The 22,821-nt window shown below is 44.1% G+C and overlaps 4 protein-coding genes across 5 annotated transcripts in view; 3 read left to right on the top strand and 1 right to left on the bottom strand.

The window, feature by feature from the left end:
- LOC126556652 (uncharacterized) overlaps positions 1-12,758 on the top strand; it is a 60,555-nt gene extending 47,797 nt beyond the window's left edge. Inside the window, exons 5-11 of the mRNA XM_050212046.1 lie at positions 506-622; positions 864-995; positions 4,536-4,795; positions 6,421-6,565; positions 6,652-6,801; positions 9,070-9,247; positions 9,343-12,758. Of these exons, the coding sequence (XP_050068003.1) occupies positions 506-622; positions 864-995; positions 4,536-4,795; positions 6,421-6,565; positions 6,652-6,801; positions 9,070-9,247; positions 9,343-12,758 (4,398 nt within the window). The remainder of the gene's footprint in view (positions 1-505; positions 623-863; positions 996-4,535; positions 4,796-6,420; positions 6,566-6,651; positions 6,802-9,069; positions 9,248-9,342) is intronic.
- The window catches only part of LOC126557475 (dihydropyrimidinase), a 445,624-nt gene that overhangs the window by 406,877 nt on the left and 15,926 nt on the right, over positions 1-22,821 (top strand). The gene's annotated exons all lie outside the window — the stretch shown is intronic.
- On the bottom strand, positions 18,060-18,861 carry LOC126559400 (protein KRTCAP2 homolog). The gene is made up of 4 exons (XM_050215553.1): positions 18,746-18,861; positions 18,515-18,669; positions 18,305-18,435; positions 18,060-18,236 (listed from the first exon to the last, which is right to left on the bottom strand). Exons 1-4 carry the CDS (start codon positions 18,747-18,749, stop codon positions 18,128-18,130), a joined length of 399 nt encoding a protein of 132 aa, XP_050071510.1. The 5' UTR covers positions 18,750-18,861; the 3' UTR covers positions 18,060-18,127.
- Positions 19,340-22,475, top strand: LOC126557092 (FHF complex subunit HOOK interacting protein 2A-like). The gene is made up of 6 exons (XM_050212746.1): positions 19,340-19,457; positions 19,640-20,485; positions 20,558-21,011; positions 21,085-21,209; positions 21,371-21,576; positions 21,650-22,475. Exons 1-6 carry the CDS (start codon positions 19,377-19,379, stop codon positions 22,473-22,475), a joined length of 2,538 nt encoding a protein of 845 aa, XP_050068703.1. The 5' UTR covers positions 19,340-19,376.

Raw genomic sequence — 22,821 nt, 5'->3', positions numbered from 1 at the left:
GGTTGTGTCCGTTTGACCAACCAACTTCGGATGGGGTGTTTGTGGGTTTTTGGAGTCAAAACAAACGAAATGAAAAAACAAAATCAAATGCTCCTTACAAAGTTTTCGTTTTCCCACAAGAACGACGGAACGAAGTTCTTTCCGGAGATTAATTAATTTCCCGTTCAAACAGTGGCGCTTTCCGTCTATCCGTGCCCGTGACCAGTGGCCCGCAATAGTGCCCCGAGAGGTTTAAATGTTTATTTTTTAAAATTATTTGTAAGATGTTGGCCCCTGCCTTTGTTGCCTTTGAACGGTTCACACCAAAATCGGGATAAATGAGATTTTATTTCTTTCCTTCTTTTGTGATGTTTCACAACGCAAAGATAATTAAATGGTTGCCGCAAGAATGAGCTGAGCGTGCATACCGTTCGGCAAAAGAAGCGCAACATTTCGTCACAACTGCTATTTAAATTATCCTGCTCGATTTACATGCCTTGTTCCGTTTTCTTTTATCCCATTACAGCCATCTGCCTTTTCCCTCGGCGATCTGTGCGTGCCGCCGATGGCAAACGTGCTCAAAGTGTTCCTCGAGAACGGTCAAACCAAATCGTTCAAGTACGACTCAACCACCACTGTACAGGTACGTATCGCTGGCACACACTTATATTATCCTTTCCGGCATCGCCAGTTCGCATCGGACGGAATGAGATTCTTCAAAAGCGAACCACTTCGATTCCGAACCGACCACAAACTAATGGGGTTGCACAGCTGCCCCCTCGCTTTGGGGCAAGTACACTCATCTTGTACTATTCTTCTTTACTTTCTTTCCTTCCACGTGTTGATCCTCGGACCTGCTGGCTGAAAAATGGCACTGCGCACAGAATGTTGTTACTTCGTTACGCGATAAGTTATGCCTAACCGCCGGTGAGCATTTCAGTCTCGTGGTGGAACACGTGAAAAGTCTGAAACGGAACAAGCTAACCCTTCTGGATCCCCAGGAAACGGTTGCACGGGTAAGTGTTTTAGTAAAAGCTCTGAAACTCCTTCACACAAACACACGCACACACACACACACACACAGGCTTGTTAATTGTTAGTCGTAAGTTCATCAATCTTTTCAAATTATGCCCCGTTTTTTTTTTCTCAAACATTGTTCTTGTGATTCTAGCAATGAAAAATGATTGAATCGAGGAGAAGCAATGCCGATCCATTATGGGAGAAGGAAATAGTTTTCCTTCTTATTACTAAAAGCCTTACTTACTTGCAATCATTCATTAATCTAACTTTCGTAAGCCTACATAAAAAATCACATTTATTCATTATTTTTAAACCGCTCTACACAACGACCACATATGAAGCATTAACGGTCTGCTAAGGTAGGGAAATAAATAAATAAATAATGAACAAACAAATTGTTTGCCGTCCAACTAAACTAAATTACGTAGAAAGCTGTAGAAAGAGGAGCTAAAATTGGTCTGTACTTAAAAGTGCCCTAGGTATGCTCATAAATAATGCTTAAAAGTGCCCTAGGTATGCTCATAATGATAGCCTCAGCGCTGTCGAAGCACTGAAATCCGTCGAGGCATTAAGGAGCTTTGATTACTTTATACAAAAAAATACTTAATATTCTAAGCTCTTTGTTCAATAAAACATTCAGAATATCGCTTATATGGCTGCCTGCTTGCATTGCGGGATCCCCGCAAATGAAAAAGCAGACTCCTTGGCCAAACGAGGTGCCTCCGATGGTAGCATTTTTGAGAGGTCGATTCCCCCTCACGAGTTTCTTCGCACCACACAACAGCTGTGCAAGGCCCGCTGGCAGAGCATATGGGATGAGGACGAACTCGGGAGGTTCCTGCACTCCATCTCACCTCAGGTTTCCCTGCGTCCCTGGTTTCACGGGCTCCCGGTAGATCGTGCGTTTATTCGCATGATGTCGAGACTTATGTCGAACCATTATGCGATGAATGCACATCTTCAACGTATAGGTATTGCCGACTCCAAGGTTTGTAGCTATAGCAACGGATGCCACGATTTTGACCACATCCTCTGGTCAGGTGTGGAGTTCGATCCGGCTAGATCCGGACTCTTAACAACCGTTCGGGCATCAGGAAGATCTCCGGCGGTGCCGATGCGCGATATCCTGGAACAGAAGGACTACAAATATGCGCGGATTCTGTTTGACTTAGCCAAAGAGATGGCAATCGTCCTTTGATCCGTTCCCCTCTCCCTTCCCGTAGATTGTACGCACTATCGTCCTATAAGTGGATTGTAGGCTGTTATTTTTGTTTGTTTGTTTTTTGTTCTTCGTTTATTACACGTTCGCAACGGTAGCGTCGACATGCGCCAGTCGCAATTTCGGCACCAGAATCGGTAAAAGTTGATTTAGGAGATCTAAGGTCGTAACTGGCGACCTTGTCGTTGGCGGGATGTCTGGTAACCTTACAGGGTTATTGTGGCTGTCGGCTCCTTGCGTTTTGCTGGCGTCAGGCTCGCCAGCGAATACATTAGATCGCTGAACCAATTGAATTAGGTTTGGACGACGTGTATTTGTGACTGGCGGCTTTACTGTTGGCGAAATGCGTGAGTTGGATGCTACTGTAGCTTCACAAAGTTGTAGTGGCTTTTGGACTCGTGCGTTCTGCCAATGGTGAGGCCGTCAGCCTTAACATGCTAATGCTGGCAACTATATGGTGTGGAGAACACCAAGGAGTATCCACAAGAACAGGGGTTTTCTTGGGAGCCTAGAAAGAGAAAGAGGACTAGAAAGTGGCGCCAACCCCTTTGCAGACATAGAGAGCACAACTTTGGTACCATACCTGGCAGCAACAACATCCACAACCGAGCTCACCCGGGATAAGGTGCACTTGAATTGAGGAAGAAGGAAATGTGTACCCTCCGAAGAGGATTTAAGTTTAATGAATTGTTAAGCTAGATATAAGATTAGATTTTAAGGAATACGGCCTGGCCGTCATTACGAAATAAAAAAAAAGTGCCCTAGATCCAAAAATCTTTCTTCTCTAGGATTCCATCTAGGAAAATTAATCTTCTCTAGGATTGACGGGGAATGGTATACTACCATTCATTAGTTTATGTGTAAATATACACTGTGCCGTCAGACTTCCATGTTCAAACGGTTCTCGGCGAAATAAAAGACACCTAGTACGATACGTATGACGTGCAAAGACACAGGGAAGACGATAAAACATAGATAAAAAACGATTCTATTCTGTTAATCGAATAGGGTTGTGCTGATGTCCACCAAGAGGGACGCAAGTACTAAAATCAATGGGATTGTCCCATTACAATATCACGTCTTAAGACTAAATGTATCCTTAAAATCGGAAAAAAAACACTTTAAACGCAGCGCAGGGCTTTTCAAATCATCAGCTCACAGTGGCCTGCTATCCAAAGGGACGCTTAAGTCACGAACAATATTAGTAAGGGCATCGACACAGAAGCATCAGCTATTTCATTAATCAAATTCAAATTCAATAAGTAATCTTTTGCTTGAAAACGTAACAATATCTTTAGGTCGTCGGCATATACAAGCTTTTCACTATCTGGGATGGCATACACCGTGTCGTTAATAAATATTATCAAAGGAAGATAAAGAACCTAAAATACTACCGTACGGAACTTCAGCTGAATTCGTGAACGGCACAAAAAAATCATCTGCTATATTCACAGTAATGTCTCGATGGCTTAAATAGCTGGCCATCCATTTTACCAATGCTTTATGAAAACCATATCTTGTCAGCTTTGATGTTAGTAGAGATTAATTCACAGGTTCGAATCACAGGAATTCAGCATGGAAAGTCGGTTGGAATCATTTGAGCGGTTGGGCAAAAACCCGGTGTTGATCTTTCGATGAAATATGTTGAAACCTTGTTAATAGATGACGTGACACAAGGATTTCAAATATTTTACTATAGAACAGAGCATAAAGATGCCACGGTAGTTGGATATAATGATCCTTTCTGATTTTTTTATATACTCGAAAAATGAAGGAGGCTTTTCTAAACTAAAGGCAAGCATTTCTGGTTAAGAGACTTGGTGAACAATGAAGAAAAACTTGTTCTCATTCCGAATATGCCCAATGTGTCCCTTCCTGTATATATTTTTTTAATATAAAGTATAATTTATCCACACAAATACAAACATGTACAGGGTGGCTCGAGTATTATTGACGCTTTTCCATAGTTTATTGAAGATTGAAGGTGTTTTTAAAGTTTTAGCAAGATTTTTTATGTATTCAATTATATACTTTTTTCAACGTTCAGAGGTTTACTTAAGGTTTCTCAAATGTTTTTGTTTCCATCTCACAATTTTACCGGTTTTTGATGATGAATATTTTTATATAATCTTACTCGGCATACTCTTTTCTCAAAATGAAGAAAAAACTCCATTTAATTCTGCAAAATCTCAAAGATTCTTGCGGATTAAATCCTTGAGAGGAAGATCATCATCTTTCATTACACTAACAAGAGAACAGCATAACACAAATAACACTCCCAGTTGCTAACACTTCTCTTTTCCCTTCCCCATTGCAGATAGCAGCCCGGCCAGGAGCTCACAAACTGCGCTGCCTGTTTCGGGTAACGTTTGTGCCGGTGTCAGCTGCTGCCCTCGCCCAAAAGGACCTTAACGCGCTGGACTATCTGTTCCTGCAGTGCTGCAATGATGTCACGCAGGAACGATTTGCGCCGGAGCTGCAACCGGAGGTCGCCCTACGGTTGGCTGCACTGCACATGCATCAGCACGCGCTGGCAAACAACATTTCACCTACAAAATTAACTGTAAAAACTGTTGAGTAAGTGTACAATTAACAACGGCGATTTTAGCCGAGATTTAGACGGTACAACGCAACGCAGCTTGATACAAGCGGTTTAAATTGCATGGAGTTTCTTGAAAAAAAAAAAAAGATCTAAACTCGAAAGAAACATTTCTTGAAACTAGTCACATACGTTTTTTTTCCTGCACCATTCCTCGATCGCTCACTGTGCGCCAAAAGGAGAAGCTTTTGCGAAACTTGAAAGACAAAAACTAACGACGTTGAGGGCATGAAAAAGTTGTTCGTGTTTCTTAACGCTTTCAAAGACCAAAGGTATGCTGTGGAGCTAGAGATCCTAGCACTTGCTTGCTTGCCTGCTTGCTTGGTTGGTTCGCGAAACCAACTTCTCCTACTTCAGACAATGACTTGCAAACACATCGCTTCCGTCCTGACATGCCTGCAATTAGTTCAATTTGTGAAAGTGTTCCGGCATTTCGGAAATTTTCTTCTTCGCAACCACCAACCCGAGAAAGGGGATCCGCCTCCATCGCTCCATCGGCCGGTCGGATGGGTTGCTGACGGGAAAGTTTCGGCACGATCTCTTCTTTCCCAACACCACACCGGCAACCGTCCAGATTTGTCGAACAAAAGCAGGCAAAGTGTGTGTGTGTGGCCTTCCGGCGGGGACAAATATTTGCAATTGCAAATGGAATTGGTGTCTTGTGGTGTCGGAACGAGAGCGTAGCGTGGCCGGATGTCACAAACTATGTGTGTGTGTGTGGGTATGTGCGGTTTAAGAACTTGAGAGCAGCATAACTTTGGTCGAGATTTTTTCTTTTCTGTGTGTGCCCAGTGTAGAGATTTGCCGACTTTGTTGCTAGTGTGTGAGTGGTGTGTAAAAAGTTTTCGATAAAGATTTCGCGTGGAAAGTACTTTACAGCATGTAAAACAATTCCTGGCTGAAAATTCGAATAGAAATTGTAATCGTGTTACCCCAGAGGAGGGGGTTAAGTGTTGCATTTTTGATACACTTCTCCATATCAGAGTGGCAATTGATTTAATGGCACGAAATGCCATTCCATGCTGGAAAGTTTTTTGAGTTATTGTTTGACTTATTTCTTTTAGGTTTTAGGTCTTTATTCGAATTAATTGCAGGGCAATTCCTTAAATCCTGTTGAGTCCCTCTGTAAGTTCTCGCTTGGTTAATTCGTAGCAGAAAGCTCAGGTGTATCAATTTTGCCTTTTAGACCCAGTAAACGTCATCTGGTCTTATATATTGAAGGCTGTTCCATATTCCATATAGAAGACCACGATAGAGACGTTCTTACGGATGAAAAGTCTTCCTTGGGAAATTCCTGACAAAACTTCTTATTTTTCTTCTTCTTCTTAGTGACCTAACGACCCATTAGTGTGGTCTAATAGTTGGATAATCAAGTCCCCAGTACGGGGAAACGGTCCTGATGGGATATAAACCCTGGTTCTTCTGCCTTGTGAAGACCGGCAGTACTATTGCCTCGGCAACTGGGCCACCCCAACTATTGAACTATCTAATTACTACCGAACGAAATAATAAACATACAAATTTCGCGAGGAATATTTCCTGTTTCAGAAGCACAAAAAAAACAATAAAGTTATCTTTCTCCAATTTACCGCACGCCCTACAGACGAGAGTTTGGACTGGATCGCTTTGTGCCTGCTTCGCTGATCGAAGGAATGAAACGGAAGGAACTGCGAAGGCTGTTAGGTCACTTTCTGAAGCTAAACTCACAGATGACAGGTTCGTCGACCAAAACGCTCACCCAACTACAGGTAAATAAGAAACAGTAAACGTCCAACATAACTACCCCATGCTCACGTTTACTGAACTTTACTTTCCCCTTTTCTCTACTTTCTAGGCAAAAATTCACTATCTCGACATCATATCCGGACTACCCAGCTATGGGGCAAAGTGCTTCAGTACCAACCAACGGGACGGTGTCGAGCGTGTCCTGCTCGTTAGCCCACGGTTCGGTTTGAGCCAAATTGCAGGCGTACGCAACACGGTGGTAAGTTGTTGAGAATTAATTTTCTTCCTGCACCACTTAATTTGATAATGAACGCAAAAATCTTCCCTATAAAAAAAAGCTCTACATGAAGCTACATCAATCAGGCGGCGTTAAAGAATTTCGCTCGCGCCAGAAAGCAAGCGGCAAAAGAATTAAACGTCGTGTTGATACGAAGCTCCCTCCGTACCGTGCTCCATCCACGAAACAGAATTGGGATGGCCTTAAACTCTCTCACCCATGCTGCCGTCCCCCTCTCCCGAGCAGCATCTAATTTGGCCGCGAGGTGTAATTAAGCACCAACTTTCAGGACCCCTTACTGCACCCGGTTGTACTCCATCACCCCAACAACAACATCAAGTTTCGAGGATTGTAGGTGCCTAATTTCTTTGGCCTCTTCTCTGCTTCCCTGCACCTGGTCAGCCAGATTTCCCCACTGGCCAGGGCGACTGAAGGAATGATGAGAGGCGGCACTCAGGCAGCCACCGTACCGCGATCTGTTAACGCAAAATCTAGGGCAAATATTTAATGAGAATTTATTATCCACCACGCACACCGTGTCCCAGGCACCACGTTCCGTTAGGGGGGGATATGCGTGTGTTTATGTATGGGTAATGCGAACAAGGAGGGTCGAGATGCGTATGCCATTGGTTCGACGAATTTTCCGTTTGGCTCGAAACACAACCAAACCCAAAAATTCACTGATTTCTTGAGCTCTGTTTAACTTTGCTTCGTTTTCCTGCTCCCAGAGGACAGCTTTTGGATGAAGTTTTGCTAGAAGAAAGCATTTTTCACCCGGCAACAGAGCAACAGCTACAAATCCCTTGTAGCGGGATTGATCGACGGCGGAAGCCTGATTTGTTTGGCTTTGAAAATACTGTTTGCCAAGACATTAGTCTTAAAATTGATGGTAATTATACAGTTTTTCGGTGGTGACGATCGTGATTGGTGGGGTGGTGTTAATCACGGTGCGACTCCCCATCTCCCCAGACCAGAAGCAGTTTTCATCAATTCTATTAATAAATGATTGCTACTTTTTTTTGCGTATTTCAGTTTATTGTGAAAAAACTACGCAAACGATTAATAGTTAAGAGGTAGCAATTAAAATTTAATTATAAATTAATTTACTGGTATATATAAGTATATAAAAACCGCGCCACCATTTTCCTATGGATCATGGATAATCCTTACTTCGAAAAGATATCTATATCCACGACCTTATTACTTCTTCCCACTAAGTTCTTCGATCCCGGGGGATAAGCTGACAGTTTCGTACTTCAAGCACGGTACTGAGCACCAGAAGTTTGAAAAGTTTTCCGATTATAGTGCAGGAATGACTTTCTTCTGCAATCTCCGTCTATTCTAACAGGCTAATGCTGTTGCTTCATTAGTGTAGACAGCTTTTTGAAGCAGGGTTAAGGATGATACGGTTACGTACGTTTGCCACCTGTCGGAAAATCCATCTCAGGCAGACGAAAAACTTTGCCCCACCTGAACCATACGAATGGGTAGGCTTTTCTGCGAATGGTTTGAATCAATTTGGCCAAGCACAGAGACAGAGCCTGCAAATCCAAGCGAAAGATCTTACATGCAACTTCTCGTTGCTAGCCGAAGGGCGCGAAGGAACACAGCACGAATGATATACAAAACGATCTGTGAAGCAAAACTTTGCCCGTAAACTTTTCAACGAAACAGCCAACACGGTACCATGATTGATTCTTGCGGGTGAAATCTTAGCGCGCGCGCTTCACACGGAGAGTTTGTGTGAAGGATAATTTGCCTTAAAAGCAGGAAAAGCGGCAAACATGGCGCCCGGGCGACTGACACCTCATTTATCTCAGCGAGTTCGCACGATATCTGCTTCGTGTACGGGCCAACGTCCAACTTTGTTCGGGGGATAGTAGTGCCAAAGTGTTGTTGCTCTTCTTTCCTTTGTGTATAACTTTGTTTGCTTGTTGTGCTATTAATAAGGATGGATGCAATCGATAAGGAGTGAGGAGATAACCTCTTCCTTTCCCCCTATTCGGGACAAATTTGCTCTCAACTTTGGGGAATTCTGTATGAAGAAGTTTTTTTTCTTTTCTTTCGTCCTGATAATGTGTTTATCAACTCGTGATAATTGCATTTGTCTGATGCGTATTTTATCAGGAACTAGTTGGGCTTGAAGTAGTTGCTAGTTTGAAAAGCGCGCTACCTTGTTACCATCAAAATTCTTGCCTTCCAGTATGGAATTCGAGCATTAAAATCTTCTTTTTGGATTGTTTATTACAGCCCCAACCGATCTGCAATCTCGAGGAACTGATCCGTGTGGTTGTAACGCGCGACGATGACGTGTCGAACACAGTCACCGTTTTCATTAGTCCTGATCGAGTCATCAACTTTTCGATGGAAGATCGTGATGCGTCCGAGTTTGCGATCGTACTGGCGGGCTACTATCGTCTTATGGCCGGTAAGTCACTGAAGGACTTCCACAGGAGTCCTAAAAAGTCATTCATTCCAATACAACATTATCTTCTGTTTTTATTTTTTACTCCGTCCGGATAGGCAAAGAACTTCCACTGGAACAGGAACGGGACACACAGATTGAGGATATTGCACCTCCGTACCTTTCGCAGCACACGGTTGTCAGCAATGGTTGGAGCTATATGCCCTCCGAGAAGCCAACACACAGCATAGCCTTCCTGATGCCACCACCGTACCATTCGACCGGTTTCCGTAGCGCGACCGGTTCGATCAGTTCCTCCAGCCGATCGGACGAGTGTGATCGCAACGCGAACAGTGCACGCATCTCGAACAAAAACGCACGACCAAGCCTGCAAGGGTACGATTTCGAGCCGAACGGTAAGGATGCGCGCGTGTCCAAGGATGGATCGATCGGTGGTAAAATCGGCGGTGTACCGATGGCCGTATCTGAAGCGCGCAATGAAGAGGTATTGCGACGTGTAGCAGAAATGCAAAAGATGGTCGAAAGTTCGGAACGCTACCTGAACGAGCACGGTGACTATGGGCACGAGTTTGATGTGAAGTCAACCGGTAAGCTTAACTTTTGGCGTGAAACTTCCGTCGATGTAGACGAGAGTGATTGCGAAAGCCTAAACAGTAGCAAGCAGAGCTCAAACGAGGATGGTCCTGGTGTGTTGAAGCACAGCGACTCCCTGACCTTACTGACCGAAACTATTAACCAAGGATTGGACGGAATAGCGAAAGGGCTTAGCTCAATCTATACGGCCCCGTTCAGTGAGTTAAATGGTAAACTCGAGCCTATGACCGGTTCAGCACAAAACACCCCCAAAACCCAACGGAAACTGTCCGGACTCAGCCAGATACTGAGCGATCTGCAAGCGTTGGGTAACGATCTATCGCAGAGTGAGAGTGATTCGGAATCACTGTACACACCGAACAGTTCGCCCATACATAAGACAACACAGCATGCGAGCCCATTACAGCAGCAAACCTCACAGCAGCAGATGCTACAGCTGACGCAGCATCCAACTGCAAACAGTGCCACCAATTTGCGAAACAAATCTTTCCGCACCAGCTTCGGACTGCACAGTCCGGACAGTGGAAATGAAGGGCGTGACATGAGCTTGAAGGATTATCTTCGTCAGCTCAAGGAAGCTAGTACGGCAAGCGAACTCGGTACGGCAGGTACGGATTTGGCCGCGAAAAAGCTAGCCGATCTGTACGGTTACGAGCTGCTTGGGGATGATTCGATCATCGAAACGGATCCGGACATTATCGATCTACGATCGATCCCTCCGCCCCAAACACCGGACGAGCTGGACAATCTGAATGTGCTGAGCGTTCCTCCAAGCGGGTTTGACGATGGCACCGGAGCTAACAAAGTCACCGAAACGAAGAATTCCACCATATCTGGTACCAACAGCGGTGCAAATCCTCCCAGCCTGGGTGCCGGTGATTTGGAAGAATTTCTCAAACAGGTAACAATCGAACCCCCGACGCAAAAGATCACTCCGGCTGTCGAGCTGACACCGGAGGAAATCCTTTCGTACATTATCCCACCACCGCCCGGACTGAACGATCGAAACGAGACGACAACCACAGGCCCAGACTCCCAGAACTCCTTGTTCGCACGGCATCCCGCTCAAACCCATACCATCCCCAAACCGAGTGCAGTGGTCAGCACGAACAATAATATCAATACGCTGAAGAACCTTAACTACAATACTGATGGCCCGGTGCCAAGAGCACGTGCCGCATCCATTAACGGAAGCTCGACACCATCGACCGTAGCAAACGGAGCGATCGCCAGTGCGCTACTCGCGAAGTATGCGTACGATCCTACCCGGTTCGAAGTGTACTATCCGCCGAAGGAAAACAGTAGTACCACCACCGGTGCGACGACCGAGTACGATCTTTACAGCAATAGTGCCGCCGCTGTAGCAGTTACGGCCAAGAAACCGAACGGAACGCACGATTCCAAGGGTTTGGCGAATGGTGTCGCTGGTGGTGCCTCCAATGGTCACGTGATCGAGTATCCTACCGTTGATCGGAAGGGTCCCTTCTCTTGCTGTGCAAAGTCCAAATCGAAGGATAAGCAAAATGGCGACCCAGAGCATGAACAGCCACGAGGTACCTCCGACACCCCACTGGCACTTCCGCCGAAACCCTGTCCACACACGGCCACAGCCATCAACCAACCTGCACCCCCACAGCGCCCTCCAAAGAGTGCCGAGCTGCAGCTCCGGCTAGGGTCGCCCATTCGCTCGCCCCCATCATCCACCGGACAGTATGGGGCGCGGGCGAACGGTAACTACTACGAGCTAGGTCCCAGTGATCCTCCCTCATTGCCGCCTCGTTTCGAACAGTCACCACCCCCGGTACCGATGCTGGCCACGTTGCCACCGAAAAAACCGCCATTACCTCCGGTACCAATTAAGCCCTGCATCCTGCGCAGTCCTGTTCCAATACTGAAGAACACCACGACGACGCATGCGGCCACTACCTTCAACCATCTGCACCAGTTTCACCATCACCATCAACAAACGCCCCCATCGGTACCACCGTTACCGCACCACCTGCAACAGCACCACCATCCGTCGGTCGGTGGTGTCTCCCTATCCGCTAACTCCTCACCCGTTCGGACGGCCGGTATCGGATCGCCCCATCTTCATCGCAATTCCAACTGTTACAGGGAGATCGACCGGGCATTCAATCACCACTGTGCGGTGGACGAGGCCGCACCGGAGAAGACGAACCTCCCAACCGGTCCGTCAGCAACCGTCGGCCATCAGCGTTCGCACAGCGACTGTCCGCCGGTCTGTCTGAAGAACCCGCCTGCGGACAGTAGAGCACAGCTAACGCTTCTTTGCTCGCCTCAACTATCGCGCAAAACTTCCCTACCGACCGCAGCACTGTCCCCGGCACTCGTTGGAACTCTCGCGAACAACCACGCCACCACCTTCAGCAATCCGGGCAGTCCGATACTGGCAAACAAAAATGGACACGTGCTGAACGTCGATACGCTAATGGCCAAGACGGACGTAGCGATGGCCGGGTTGCTTGTGAAGCTGGACCAGGTAGCTGCGGCCTGTTCAGCGGCACAAACAGCCGGCGGAGGGACTGCAATCGATGAGGATCGTTTTCAGCAGGCACGGGATGAACTAACCGACCAGGCACTACAGCTAGTCACCGCCTCGAAGCATCTGGTCGTGTCAATGTCGGACGCTAATCTTACCCACCTGCCCGAACATCTAACCGCCTGTCTGTCCGCGCTCCGGCGCATTACTGAGCTGGCACAGGACTTGACGCGTACCACCTCGGCACCACTGCAAACGCGCAACATCGTACTAAAGATACATGACGTTGCGTCCAGCTTCCGAGAGCTGGCCTGCGTTAAGGTGGGCCCGGGTGGCGCCGGTCAGCTTGCACTGAACGCCGAATGTTTGGCCAATGTGCTCGCTACGCTGCTCCGAAGTTTGCGTGTGTTTTCTCCCTAGCAGGAACCACAGGACCAGTGTTCGGATGGTACATGATGGGCGAATGACTGCCGGGGCGACACAGAACAAAGGTTGTTTAATATAGTTGTTAAGTTTCGTGACGCGGAAGACTTTGGGTAAGAATACTCCTTTGCTATCTCATAACATATCTTTTGTGGAACAGATCTGAACGAAATTCTCCCCCCCATCATATCGATCACCATATCCGTGAGACGCTATGGGCGAAGTTTTATACATCTGGATACGTCAAAACTTTGTATTTATACTCAGATTTCAGGCCATATTTCTTGACTTAAAAACCAACATTAGGATCAACATATCTCAAACCAATCTCAAATCAAAGCATCATATCTCCCGGACATTTCAACCATTTTTCATTCTAGTATAATCTTTTACTTAATTTCCTCAGCTACAGTGAGGAAACAAAGGAAGAAATATAAGTTTACTATAATGCAATGGCGGATTTTGCCCCTCAGAAGCACTAAGCGGAAATGGAAGCTTTGGGCGGATCAAGCTGTTTCAAGGTCCTTGACTGGATGGACATTGGGACCCATTACTATCAAAATCCAATACGTGTCCAATCCTGGCCCCTGATACGAGGCAGCTCTCGGATTAGGCGGCCACCTAATCCATCCACCGTTAGATCCGCTACTACTATTATTTCTAACTTTTTTAAGTTTTTTGACTTCTTTCTTACCATTATTTCTTGGAAGTAAGAAAAAATTGAAAAATTTGGAAGTAGAAAATGACGACAATATCTATATCTAGCGCATCAGCTCGCGGCAGGTGTTGGCCTTTCTTTTCTGAAACTTATTTATTTTTGTTTTGAATTCGACTAGTGTTGGGTAGTGAACTCGAGAGCTACCGGGAGTCCTCGCCTCAATTATCTGAGGACTTCTGAGGAACGCTCTTATTTTTCAAAAACGTAGCTCCGCACTCATCTCAAATCCAAGGTATGTATTTCGGGAAGTAGTAGGAAAAAAATCGTCGTCTACATCACCTTTTCCGTTTACCCATCGCCCTCATGTGGTTGCTCTTCGCACTCTTCGAGCTTTCTGCCCTCACGAGGTAGCTCTTTACAATCTTCAAGCTCCACGCCCTTACGAGGTAGCTCTTTGCCCTCCTCGAGCTTCAGAGCCCTTCAGTGAGCGTGGAGTTACCGGGATTGTAAGTGGAATTAAATTCTGATTCTGATAAGACAAAATTTTTTAGACGCCATTTACCTGCACTCGGTTACCATTTTGCGCTCGGCCTTGCACAAGAGCAGCGAAGCTAAGAAAGCGCGCTTCATGATATGAACCGAAAATATACTTCCACAACTTCCATAGTCGCTCATAAGGACACTGGCTACAGTGTAATTTAAGTTCGCTACCGTTTAGACAATCAATGTTTCATTCTCGAGTCCGAACCGTTGGAAATTCCTTGTTGGTTGTTAATTTAGTTTCAGACTTTAAGTAATGTTTTCATGCCAATTGTTATGCGTATGTTTCTTATTAGATAGTAACCCAAAACCCGAACTAATGAGTAAATTGCGATGCTAACACACACCACAAAACATGTGTTTGCCAGCAGATGGGGGACATTATTAGAATACTTATCAATTCAAAATGTTAACGCCTGTACATACATAAAAGTAGAGATTCAGTACCATGCATACCATGCAAAAGCAGCAGCAGCAGCAGCAGAGTGTTAAAGATAGTTCTGCAATATGATACAGTGTTAGACGGCGCTGCAGCGACGGGTTTGAAGCAAAAACAAAAAAAAAAAACGATATAAAAATGAATGTAAATTGTAGATAAGCAGCACGAGCATGTGCATGATGAGAGTGGACGGGCATTAAAAACCCACAAACGTACCACAGGTCCCATTAGTGGTTCGATTGACCCACATTTCAAAGTGTGTGCCACAAAGCACAGGGCACACACTGGACAGAAAAATGGTTGTTAAATTAAAAACAAAACAAAAATAAAAAAACCCACTCTCCAAACGCTGATGGCATTTGTTTGGAGTTATTTGTGCTGTACAATAAATATCAAAAACCCACGGCCTCGAATTGCCTCTAGTAATTGCCCCGAAAGGAGATGAGCGCAATGTGACGATTAATTAGATTAAAAGCCACCCTCGGGCACCGGGGCCTGGACAACATAGAAAATCAATCACGTCGGGTGTTTTAAGTTGCGTTTTTTTGGTTGTTGTTTTCATGTACATGTGTGCTCCTATCAACACAATGCATGATCATGATACTCCTTGTTAGATATTAATCCGTAACACATCCGTTGTGTTCTACTCGTCCGGTTTGTTGTTATGTTGAGTCAATTGGATAGATATTATTTTACCTACATACATAGACAAGCGAGATAAGCGCACTCGATTTAATTAATATCAGCAATGACAGAGTGAAATGTGCGTGTACGGGAGACAGGATCGGGTCCTTCCACTTGCAAAAAAAAAAGGAATAAAACATGATAGAATCATTGAGTAAAAATGCTCACATATCCACACGAATGGAGTGCAATTATGTTTTAAGATTTTTGCTTCTTCTTGGCCTAAGGCCCGAAAAAACAACCTATGAAAGCAGGAAACATGTTCATATGGAAAATGAGTTACATAAGAAATAGTGTTATTCAGTTTTGGCTTTTGTTTTGTATACCAAAACCAAGATAAATCTCCTATCCAAGTGTCATTAATGTGGATTTTTCTTAACAGTTTGTAAGCCGCTAATTGAACCTTTTTTATTTGATTCGTTTTTAGTTTTTTTTTTGTTTTCTGTTTTATCATAACAGCTAGTCACATCCAACCAAACAGGTGTTTTGAAAAATTTAAATGTATAAAACTTTGTTAATGTTTTTATGTTTAAGACCATACAAAAGAAAGGGAGCAGTTTTTTTTAAGTTGTATGCTCTGATGGTTTTTAGAACCCCTTAAAAGCACCCTTTAGCATCACACAGTACACAGTTGTTGAGTATAATAAGTCTGTTCCCCGTTGCCATTCCATTCACACTGTACGACGGAAGCACCTGCGCATGAGACGTGTCGGACCCGCAACTAGGCACATCAAGAAAAATGAACATAAACATATTTATTAAATAATGATTAACAACAACAAAAAAAACGCGTCGTTTTGTTTTACTCTCTGTCTCTAGATGAAGCTGTAGAGTTTAGATACATCACTTATGATCATTCACAAAAAATAAGATGGCAAACATTACCCGATCACTTTGGGTTTGTTGGTTTCTCAGTGAAGTAAATGCTTCGAGCTGTACTTTAAGCCAATCTCTTAAGACCTTTTCGGAAGATAGAAGCAAACAAAAAGCGATGAATTTAAATAACAAAAACACATCATGAATACATTAATTACATTAAAACGTAATTTAAAAAAAAGCGTAATACTGCTAGCAAACACAACAATACTAGGAAAAATAGAACAGAAACAACGGCAAAAATACTACTAACATTGCAGAGCGTTCAGCATGGTAAGTGTGATTTCATACTGTTGAATATGGCTATGCTAACCAAAAGGAATCGACCAAAACAAAATAAATAATGAAAAAACAAACATGCAAAACGTAAGAAAAAGCTGTACAAGCGGAAAAAACCATTAGATAATTGACTAATAAAATTAGTTAACATATGTAAAACACAAACCCAACGGCTTTTGTCCTGTGGCACTGATTCGAAATCCGAAAAGGGTCAGCAGAACTATAATGCCATGTACCAGTGGAGGGCACATTTAGCCTTTCGGAGAGAGCCTGTACGGAGTGGAAATTGCCTCTATCACATTGAATAAGCGGTAAGTGTCAGATTTTTGTTTATTGATCGTTGATCGTTGATCCTAGTTTGAACAAAAATCCTATCTTGGCTGTAAAAACTGCATGGCGTGGAGCCAAAATAGTTAAATAAAATGGTAAAAAAATATGTTTACTTTAACCAAAGGTCGGCTTAAGCTACCAGTACTTTTGAACGATTTATAAAATTATTACATGACTGCCGAGAAGAATATTTTCCGCTGGTGGTTCGTATCGTTCTGTTAGAATGGAGGAAATTTGCATGTTTGCATCAAAAACATTGTTTAAGTGTGAGTAAAACTTATATAAAAATATTCAAAATTTGTGTTTTATTATTCCCCACAACTTACTAGAACATCAATTTTCGCTATCTCTTGTAGTTTTTGTTTTGTTGTCCAAAAATAATTATTCGTAAATTTTTGTTAAGTTATGTTTAAAAACGGCTTCGGATTTGTGCTGTTATCGTACAGCACGAGAAAACGGATCGAATAATTGTAAAGGTTGCAGCAAAAACCCCGACTTTAGTGTTAGAAAACACTTTGTGGAGATCGTTGTGTAAGATACTTAAAGAAAGAAACAAAAATGATAATAATTTTTTAGCCAATAGCAGCTACCTCCTCGATTGCATGCTCTCCTGTTGCTACCAGTCGCTGCTGGTAGCGAAATTGGCAGCAAAACGGAGCGAATTTCGGTGCGGCAAAATTTGACCAGGCGTAACAGGAGAGCATGAATCCGAGGAGGTAGCAAATGGAAGTTTAAAAAGTGGACAACAAATTTTTCTTTCTGTCTTCTTTTTAAGTGTGTTCTTCGAAATTAATTTATTCATCCTCATTTTTGTTTATTTTTTTAAATACCTATCAAAAAGACTTCCACAACGTGATTTTTATTATCACAGGGGACAAAGGGGGATTTTACAGAAACTCCCGGGAAATTCTGCCAGCAGCATTCCCGTGGAAAATCAAAGATAACTCGCTCCCGTCAAAAATCTACGATAACTCGCTCCCGTCAAAAATCTACGATAACTCGCTCATTTTTGGTCTGATTGGAACGTTCTGCATACCGTTGGATACGTCTTTAAGTCGCGCAACTTTTTGTGGAACACTCCTCCCGGATTCCTCAACAACCTGCGCAGTTATTCTATAAAAAAGGGGATTTCTGCTAAAAATCGGCGATAACTCGCTCGTTTTTAGTCCGATCCGGGCGTGCAGCATACCGTTCGATGCGTCTTTGGACCGTGTAACTCAAGGCCTTCACCTCTGCTCAGTTGTTCCACGAAAAAGGGGTTTTCTGCGGAAAATCTGTGATCTCGTTAGTCGTGTCAATATGGGACGACACGGTTCAATATTGTTGTTTAATATCGTTCTTTCTTTTGTAAATGAAATGAAAACCAGTACCACAGGCAAACACATGGATTCTTGGTTCCTCCATCGTTCTATTATTCATTAGTATTGTTCGCTGTGCTGAGAGCTGACTTTACAGCTACCATTAGATTAGATACGCATTACATCTTAACCCTACAAGTGATGCAAGTCAAAAATTGCATTCTAGCCCTTAGATAATCGAATTCCCGGTTGTAAAGGATTTTCATTTCTTCTTTTTCTTCCCAGCGTAGCTATCCACCTGTACGGCTACGTTATGTACTTTGTGCGATATTTTGTTCACATAGTAAAGGGCAGCAATGGAGAACAGAACGCTACGAAAAATACAAAGTTCCAATCAGTAACAAATCATAAACACAGAACAGCTGCTGCCCACACTTACCACGAAGTGACACAAACACGGTGAACCATACCACAGGCAAACAATGCCACCACTAGACAGAATGAAACTTCCGGAAAGAACTTGGCCTGAAATCCGTAGCCCAGTACGACCGCTTCCAGGTTAGACACCGCCTAACAATAAAGCAATAAATATTAATACGCGCGTCTTTTCCTTTTCTCCTCGTCGGTACAACGACTGGCAATTACTTACGGTAAGCGAAAGGATAAAAAGCCACGATCCGAGGTACCCGCCAAAGATGGTAGCCATTTGGGAGGAGGCCAACAGGGGTCGATACATCTGCATGCCCGAAAAAATAAGCACAGCCGACAGCGAAGCCAGCACCAGCGACACCGTTGTTGATACCGCTGAAATGACACCAAAATGCGTGAAGCAATTGTTAAAATGAATTGTTTCGTTGCTTCGAAATATGAAAACATTTACCCATTTTTACAAGCACCGGCGTTTTCTAGGGCAATAGAAAATACTGAATGTAAACACTTCCTTGACGTGGAATCGATCTTTAACTGTAACAAAATTATCTCACCAACACACGCACACATGCCAATCTCCGCTCCTGCTGTCAAACGGGAGCAAATCGTGCGGGTTTAGTTCACGCGTCGATGAAACTCAAATTGTGCAATATTCAGAAAGGATTTTAATGCCTTTCAACAAATAGTTTGATTCAGTTTTCTGCACAAAACATTTTATGCATAAATTATAATAAAATTACATTTATCGTCTACACCAGTTGAGCTTTTTGAGTTATTTTTGTGCTGATGCATTTCATGTTCATCGACTCGTTATAACTTCATCGATTTGCGCTATTGTCAAGGAAAGTGCATTTATTTGACAACATCAGAATAAATGAACAAAACAAGGCAGAAGAAAAAACGTCAATACAGAGAACAGGTGCAAAATTGTAAATTTTACAGCGTTTTGTGCGAAACATTTCGAATCACATTTTCCCATTTGTTCTCTATTATTCTAATTCTAAAGTTCAAAGTATGTCTACCGTATAATTCTCGTGCCTTGTTCGTTTTGGCACAGTCCCCACCAATAACGCTACAAGTGAATGTTTCTCTGCCGAAAGCTGACCGAAATCGATAAAATGTTTGGAAAACTATCGGAAGTTTTGCAAACGGCGGCCGACGTGGTAAGTGTGCGAACTTTCGGCAACAAAACAAGCAACTTTATTATGCCACCAAAACAAAGCTTTTGCGTGTTACCGGGAACGCTTGGAAAGGATAAACAAGCTGCCCCACTGTTTACAGTTAGCAAGGAGAATGAAACACAAAAATTATATAATTTGCGCTTTGTTTGTGCTAATTCTTGCAGCTTGCACCACCACCAACAGCACTGCAAGACTTTGACTACCACTACCGAATGGTGAAAAACTTTTACATCGCCGATAAAACCCTCCCAAAGATACACATCAACGACACGAACATTCCTACGCACCTGGACCAGATGCTGCAAATATTGATACGAGAAGAGCAACGATTAGAAGCGCCCGGGAAAGCGGACACCCTTGACGCATCGTCGAGCAGCACGGAAATGTCTCAGAAATCCAATCCGCCTGCACCGAAGGCAGAGTGTATGGAGTTTGTGCTAAGCAATCGACCGCTCGATGTACTGATCGAGTTTGCCGTCAACGATACACCGCCCGGTGCGCGCTACATTGTGCTGAACTGGGTCCGGCGGTTTCTTTCCTGCTTAAAGTGTCCCCCATTAGGTCATGCCAGCATTTTCCAACCCGTACAAAGGCTGGTGGAAATCTGCAACGGTACGTACGCTTCGCCGTACGAACGGGAGGAAATTTTGTTCCTCGAAACGGTGGCCGGACTTGTACGGAAGGATTCGATATTGGTCAATTTGTTCCTAAAGTCTCACCACCATTCCGCACAAATGTTGGCCAACTGGAAGGGACTGGGCGTGAATAAGGCACCAGTTAACAATCCACTGTTTGTAAGCACAAAAATTGAGTATGATACGCGGCGAATATCGCTCGTAGCGGAGGAGGATGGAGAAGACGGCCCATCAGCTAGTAATGAGGCTGGCCGAGTGGAACATCAAACGTCCCTTGAAAGTACCATCGGCGTGGGAGAGTCGGAAAGCTGTGATTGTGATGAGGAAGATCATTTTAGTCTGTTCGATGCGATAGTCAGCTACTTGGATAGTGCGGTTAGTAGAAAAGGACATCACTCCAGATGGGAAAAAAAGAATTTACCTTTCAACACTTATCTTCTCTTGCAGGATAGCACAATAGTTGTACGGGCGTGTGAAGGTGTGCTTATACTGGCCTCACTACCGACGCTACAGCAAGCCTGTAAAGCGATCCGGAACACGATCAGTCGGTTCGCCACCATGATGGCTGGTCGGCTGGCATCCAACTGTCAGCAAATACCGGAAGACATGGACACGGGTGATATCGAAGATGCCAACGTAACGTGGGGACTGTTTCCAAGGGATCCGGAACAGCCGCACTACATTGGACGCTACCAGCTAACGGCTTTCCTCTGTTGGCTGGATTACTGTGATTGTTTGCTGAAGGAAAGTGCACTGCTAGTACCGGAGCTCGGGCCCCGTATTCGGGACGAAATGCTGATTAACTACGTTGAACCTGCGTTGGTAAGCTGTTACGCTCCCTTTATGCTGGTACTAACGGCCAAAATTATCAAAAAAACGCAATCGAAAGCACTGCTTGATGGTATGTATCGCAGAAGGGTTGCTAGGAGACAGGTGGCTGTGATATATTTATTTCCTTATTTCTCTATGTACAGAAATTGCCAACTGGCTGATAGGTGAGGATGAGCTGATGGACGTGAACAACTGTTTGCTAACGATATTGATAGAAAATGCACACGAAAATACGGACATCCTTCTACCAACGTTACAGTTCGTTGAGGTAAGTTGCAAGATCTTTATCTCCGCCGCATAGCACCTGATTTTTCAAAAAAAAAAGGTAAAGAGATAATAGTTCAAATTACATCTTTCTATCGGACAATACGGCACAGGACCGTCGTAATCAATTGTAAATAAAATAAATAAAATATCTTTCTATCACAGTCATTGCTGGATAATCCACATGAAAAGATTCTACACGGAATGCTTTTCTTCTACATTAACAACCGAGGCTATTACGATGGGAACTCGCAAACCATCCAGTCGTGGTCGGACGAAGAAGACAACCGGGAACGACGGCGAGGCAGTGCAGAAGATCCGATCAAATCACGCACCCTGGCTCCAAGCAATATATTACGAGTTATCAACCAGTACGTGTGATGTTTTGTGTTGAAACGCATGATCCCTTTAATTGGTTATTTTATATCCTTATTTTTGTCACAGCTTCCTGTTGCTACTGCCAAGGCAAATAATTAATGACGCCGGTGGTATTTGCTACGAAGAATACATGCAAGACGCTAACCGCCATTACCAGACATGGATAAAGAAAACGCACGGCTTTAGCTGGCCCGTCGAAGCTATCTGGCCAAACAGTGGCGAATCATCACCACTTGCCGGCACCAGTGTTGAACCGGCGACGTTGTCTACCAGCACCAGTACCGGCCTCATGACGGTCGTTCCCCTTGCCCCAATGAAGCAATCAAAGAAACAACGAATCAAAAACAGTACCGACAGTCAGTCAAGCTTCGATCTACAAACGTGCGGTGACAGTGGCATATCGGAGGAAAGTTTCTACGAAGGCCCGCTACTTAAGCTACTGTTCTCACATGTAAAGCAGATGAACGCACAGCCGTACGAACTGAATCTAGCCGTGATAGCGATCCTGTCCAAGTTGGCACTTTTCCCGCACCCGTACTTGCACGAAATTCTGCTCAATCCAGAAATTCCGGTAGCAGCCGGCGCAACGACGCTTTGGTCGGTGATGCAATTTCTTGCCCGTCAGCTACTGAGCGAAATTCCGCGCGTAGAAGGATTTCAGGAAAAGATAAAGGAAACTGGACGAAGATTACTTTCCAATCCACCGCTTTACCACAGAGACTGTGAAAATGGAGAATCTACCACGGGACTTACCGATCCGTCGTTGGGTATGCCGATCGAAGAGGAGGACGAAATTAACGATCCGTTGTTCGAATCGATCGTTGTGTTGGAAGAGTTTTGCAAAGAGTTGGCAGCGATCGCCTTCGTCAAGTACCATCATGCGAAAGAGTAAGGTATCGTTCGCAATTTGATCGTTGCCACTGCTAATCCAGCTTTTATCCCAGTCTTTGATGCCGTAATTGTACGCATCTTCTTAAGTAGCACAATATCGTTCGTGGGCCAGTCCGCTGGTTAGGAACGCAATAGTTTTTTTACGGTCCATTATTATCTAGTCTTTGCCAAAAAAAAAAAAATCAACGGGCTACAGTGCAAACCACGAAAAAAGTGTTGAAATATGTCTTCGGATTACTAAAAGGAATCAATCTTCAGTTAGGGCGCGTTCGGTTAAGCTTACATTAATTGAAATATTTGCTATTGTGCGCGTTTATTTTATTCCCGTAAAATATAGCTGAATTTTA

This window comes from Anopheles maculipalpis, chromosome 2RL (genome assembly GCF_943734695.1).
Source record: "Anopheles maculipalpis chromosome 2RL, idAnoMacuDA_375_x, whole genome shotgun sequence".
NCBI classification, from domain to species: Eukaryota; Metazoa; Arthropoda; class Insecta; order Diptera; family Culicidae; genus Anopheles; species Anopheles maculipalpis.
Note: the sequence above shows the minus strand (reverse complement) of the source record. Positions and strands in the feature narration are given on the sequence as shown.

Excerpts from the sequence above, each read along its gene's own strand:
- LOC126559400 (XM_050215553.1), bottom strand. Across the intron at positions 18,436-18,514 it reads TTTTTATCCTTTCGCTTACC|GCGGTGTCTAACCTGGAAGC; the intron begins GTAAGTAATTGC and ends CTTTATTGTTAG. Across the intron at positions 18,237-18,304 it reads CGTGTTTGTGTCACTTCGTG|CGTTCTGTTCTCCATTGCTG; the intron begins GTAAGTGTGGGC and ends TATTTTTCGTAG.
- LOC126557092 (XM_050212746.1), top strand. The coding sequence starts at position 19,377 with ATGTTTCTCTGCCGAAAGCTGACCGAAATCGATAAAATGTTTGGAAAA. Across the intron at positions 19,458-19,639 it reads TGCAAACGGCGGCCGACGTG|CTTGCACCACCACCAACAGC; the intron begins GTAAGTGTGCGA and ends TAATTCTTGCAG. Across the intron at positions 21,012-21,084 it reads ATCGAAAGCACTGCTTGATG|AAATTGCCAACTGGCTGATA; the intron begins GTATGTATCGCA and ends CTCTATGTACAG.